General features: G+C 37.1%; 1 protein-coding gene across 1 annotated transcript; it reads right to left on the minus strand.

The window, feature by feature from the left end:
• Positions 1-3021: 3021 nt before the first annotated feature.
• On the minus strand, positions 3022-3963 carry LOC103556552 (olfactory receptor 10C1-like). The gene has a single exon (XM_008528712.2). It carries the CDS (start codon positions 3961-3963, stop codon positions 3022-3024), a length of 942 nt encoding a protein of 313 aa, XP_008526934.1.
• Between the last annotated feature and the right edge of the window lie 634 nt (positions 3964-4597).

Consider the following 4597-nt stretch of genomic DNA (forward strand, 5'->3'; position numbering starts at 1 on the left):
CATTCTTCTATACTTTAAAATCCCCCTATATCTCTCTAATTTATTAACAGAAAAAATCAACAACTACTACCATTATGTAGGTTATTGTTTGGTAGAATTGCAAACTAAAGACTGAATCCTCTGTTCAGATAGTCTAGAAATGAAACTATTCTTCCTGACAAAATAGTCTTTAAAAGATAAATGAGCATTGAGTTATTCTATCTGAAACATCACTTTGCTAACTTGACCTACACACTAGTTATCACTGTCACTGTTCCATTGGGATCATCATTTTCTTTCTTTGTTTTTTTTTAGTTTAGACCTGGAAATGTAGAAGCCAGTAATGGGAAACCATACAAAAGTGACCGTGTTTATCCTAGCAGGTTTGACTGATGATCCAAAATTGAAAAGTTGTTTTATTTATCTTCTTGCTTCTCACCTACTTGATAAGCATCACTGGTGATCTAACCATCACTGCACTCACCCTGGTGGATATTCACCTCAAGACCCCCATTACAGGGCCAGCCCAGTGGTGCAGCGGTTAAGTTTGCATGTTCTGCTTCTCAGTGGCCTTGGGTTTGCCAGTTTGGATCCTGGGTGTGGACACGGCACCGCTTGGCACGCCATGCTGTGGTAGGCGTCCCACATATAAAGTAGAGGAAGAATGGGCATGGAAAAAATAAGATCTCTATTTCATTGACTACTCACTAAATTACAGGCACTGGTAAGTGTTTCATATGTAATTCTTCAAAGAACTGTGTGATATAATCATTATTATTAGCATGAGGCATAGGAACAATAGATAGCTGAATAAGGATAAGACCATTGGAAATACATAGTGCTAAAAAGTAGAATCATGAAAATTAGAAGTCGGGAAAACTTAGTTTTCATTATTCCAGCAGAGGTGTAATGAGTTATGTAATGATTAGTAAAAGATTACTAGTGTAATAACCTGAAGTAATGATTAGGAAAAGAGGAGAAATATAATACATGCAGATGGATCAAGAAAAGAGATAAATAAATAAAATTAATGTTCTTCCTAACGGGTGCTTATCAAGACCTTAGAGAAAACAGCTAAATAAGTACATCAAAGAAATGTTAGTCATAGAGTACCTGTAACAGAATATGAAAGAGTTAAATAATAATGTAAAAATAATATGGATAAGCACAGGACTCAATGATTTTCAACAATTTTAATTTCCAGCATAATTCTGTTAGGATATATTAAAAAATGTCCATTTGGGTAAATCTGGCCAATTTTTAAAAGTAAAATAAATATTTGAATGTAAACAAAATGTACAACTTGAAGAGACAAACGTAATGAATGTGTTTGCAAAAACAATGCAGTAAGGATCATCAGAAAATACTGAAGACCACTGGACCGGCATAACAATAGCAACAAACACCTAACTCTGGTTTTGAAAATCACGCACACATGCAAATCAACTTCTCATGGCTTGTACAAAAAATGAACTGAAGAAATTATAAATGATACGCATCACTGTGTATCATTAAGGAAGATGAAATTAAGGAAAGCAATTTGGATTAGTTTTAATTTAGTTTCCTATAGTTATGTTTCTTCCCATATATCATATCAATTTAGGAAAGTATCAACTCATTTCTAGGACTTAATGTGAAATGATAAAAAAGCAGGTAGATTGATAATTTTAGGAAAAAGGAAGATACTGATAAAAATAATAAACAAGGTTTTTCTGTGTTACGTAAATGTATAGAATGATATTCAGGGGTTATTGGTTAAATTTAGGAACTAGATGAAAAATGAAATCTGAAAAGCATAACATTGGTAGATATAACATGGACTTGAAAGTCTATTGTTGAGGAAAAGCTTTTGTAACTTGGGTTGTAATTGACACTGACATTTAGAATGTACTTCAATCATTTTTCTCTAATACCAATAGAAAGCATAATTCATGTGATTTACATGCCCTGATTCTTTAAAATATTCATATGGTAAGGAGGCAAGTTGGAAACAATCAGGTACATTGCACTTTGGCAAATAGGAACTATACAAGTTCATGAAAAGGGAATATTTATCAGGATATGGTGAACCCTAAGCTGATCTGTTACATGAATTTAGATATGGTATATCATTTTATGCAGGAAAAAAAAAATACTTGCCCATGGACATGATTCTGCAAAAGTGTCTTTTCTTGGTTGTAGGCACATTTTAAAAATGAAAAAAAAAACCTACTGCTATTACTAGTTTCATCATCTTTATTGTAGGGTTTTGATAAGATTAGTAAAAGGGAAATAAAAACCAATCAATAGAGATAGAGTTCATTTTACTTGGACATACAGATGAAACTTAGCTGCAAACTGTTATTTTCCTGTTTCTGTTTCTCAAGTAAAATGACGAGCGTGATGGGGAACTTACTCTCCTTGTCTTGCTGAGCCCCTGCCTAAAGACTTTCATGAACTTCTTCCTCCGAAGTGTCTCCTTCTTGGAAATCTCATTTACAGTGGTCTCTACTCCTAAATTCCTGATAACCACGGTGACGAAGACTAAAAAATTTCCTAGAGGGTTGGTGCAACTCAATTATTTTCTTTTATCATCTTTTTGGAAGCTTCAGAATTTTATGTTTCTGTGTGCTATGACAATTCTGTCGTCCTCTGCAAAGCACTCCATTACCTCATCATTATGCACAGCAAATGTGCTACCAACTTGTATCAAATGGAAAATGGATCACTAGATTAGTCTTTTAATACAGTTTGAGGCACACATCAAAGTTAATTTGCTGGTATTTTGACATGCAGTTGTTTCAGTAGCGTTTGCTCCTGTGCTATAACCACTGAGTCACCAGAGGAGAACTCCATGAGACAGAAAACCAAAGAAAAACCAGTGAAGATCTAAGCCAAATCTTTAGAATGCATATACAATTGATATACTTCTAGCTAGAACAGATCCAGTGTTTCCTGGTTGCTATACTATAAATACTTTAATAATTAATATTGGTAGAGGGAACATAAAACCTTGGGTAACCTCTTTGTACAGTAGTGTAAATTTCTGCTGCTATGGCTGGTTTAGGCCGCTTGTCTAAGAGGCTTCCTTTGTGTTACCCTTTGAAAGGCTTCCTTTACTTCCTTGTTCCTCAAGGTGTAGATAACAGGATTCAGAGCAGGGGTGACCACAGTGTACATGAGGGCAGTGGCTTTGTCGGTTTCTGGAGTGTGTGCCACCTTAGGTTGGAGATAAGTGAACAAGGCAGTGCCATAGAACAGAGAAACAACCAGGAGATGAGAAGAACAAGTGGAGAACGCTTTGCGTCTTCCAGCTGCTGAAGGGATTCTGAAGATGGTCACAAGAATGCGCATGTAGGAGCACAGAATGAGGAAACAGGGACTCATAATGAAGAGCACGGAGACAGCAAAAACCACTATTTCGTTGTGGGAAGTATCAACACATGCCAGTTTCACTACGGGCATGATGTCACAAAAAAAGTGCTGAATCTTTCCTGTTCCGCAGAAGGGCAGACTGAAGATCCAGGTGGTCTGGGCTGACTCCACCACCACCCCGGTGGTCCAAGACGCTGCAGCCAATTTCAAACAGACACGAGGGCCCATGCGGAGAGTGTAATGCAGTGGGTAACAAATAGCTACAAAGCGGTCATAAGCCATGGCTGCTAGCAGGCAGCATTCTGTCAGTCCCAAGATGGTGAATACGTACATCTGAGCTGCACAGCCTCCCACACTTATGGTCTTGGTCTCTGCCAGCAGGTGCACCAGCATCAGAGGCACCACACTGGTGATATAGCACACCTCCAGGAATGAGAGGTTAACCAGGAAGAAATACATGGGGGTGTGCAGGGAAGGGGTGAGCCCGACCAGGCAGATGATGATGAGGTTTCCTCCCACAGTAAACAAGTAAAGGATTAAGAACACAAGAAACAGCACAGGTTGTAACTCTGCTAGAGAGGAAAAAGCCGCAAATGTGAATCTGGTGCAGAGGGACTGGTTTCCACTCATTGTAGACTCAGAACCAGACATCTGTGGAGAGAAGAAGAGGGCAGATAACTTAAAGGAATCCAGTTACCTATCATAGGCCTCTATCAAAACTCAGAAAAAGGAGCTTTCCTGGGATCAGTGGTCTGACATGAGAGCTGAGAACTTAGATTCCTTTTGCTAAATCTTTCTAAACAACTGCCCAATTAAATTGGATGTAATATTCCTTCATGATTTTGACTTCTGGATCTTATGCTGTTTTCACAGAATTTTAGAGAAAACAATGGCTTAAGTTACATGATCCGATTTTTTGCATTTTTATCTTATTGATATTCTAATCATATACACAGGCTATAACATAAGTAATACAAGAAGGCATTCTAATTGTAAATGAGTGACATAAAACCTACACGTATAGATTAAAATATAATGGTGCACTGCTCTGGTTTTTTTAATTCCATACACTTCCTTAAAAACACACTTAAAAGTTTGAAAGGGAGTATGTTTTTAGTCATTTATCTATTCATTTTGATACATAATTCTACTCACTTTGATTTGAAAAGAATAAGCCAATTATTAGGCAGCTAAAATCCATGGAAACCAAAAGAGTTAGAATCTCCTTTCCACAACCTCAGTGTAATTTTACAGGAAATTATGA

The sequence above is a fragment of the Equus przewalskii genome, chromosome 5 (assembly GCF_037783145.1).
Source record: "Equus przewalskii isolate Varuska chromosome 5, EquPr2, whole genome shotgun sequence".
In the NCBI taxonomy this organism is placed as follows: Eukaryota; Metazoa; Chordata; class Mammalia; order Perissodactyla; family Equidae; genus Equus; species Equus przewalskii.

What these genes read in the sequence shown, in the direction of transcription:
- LOC103556552 (XM_008528712.2), bottom strand. Translation starts at nt 3,963, where the DNA reads ATGAGTGGAAACCAGTCCCTCTGCACCAGATTCACATTTGCGGCTTTT.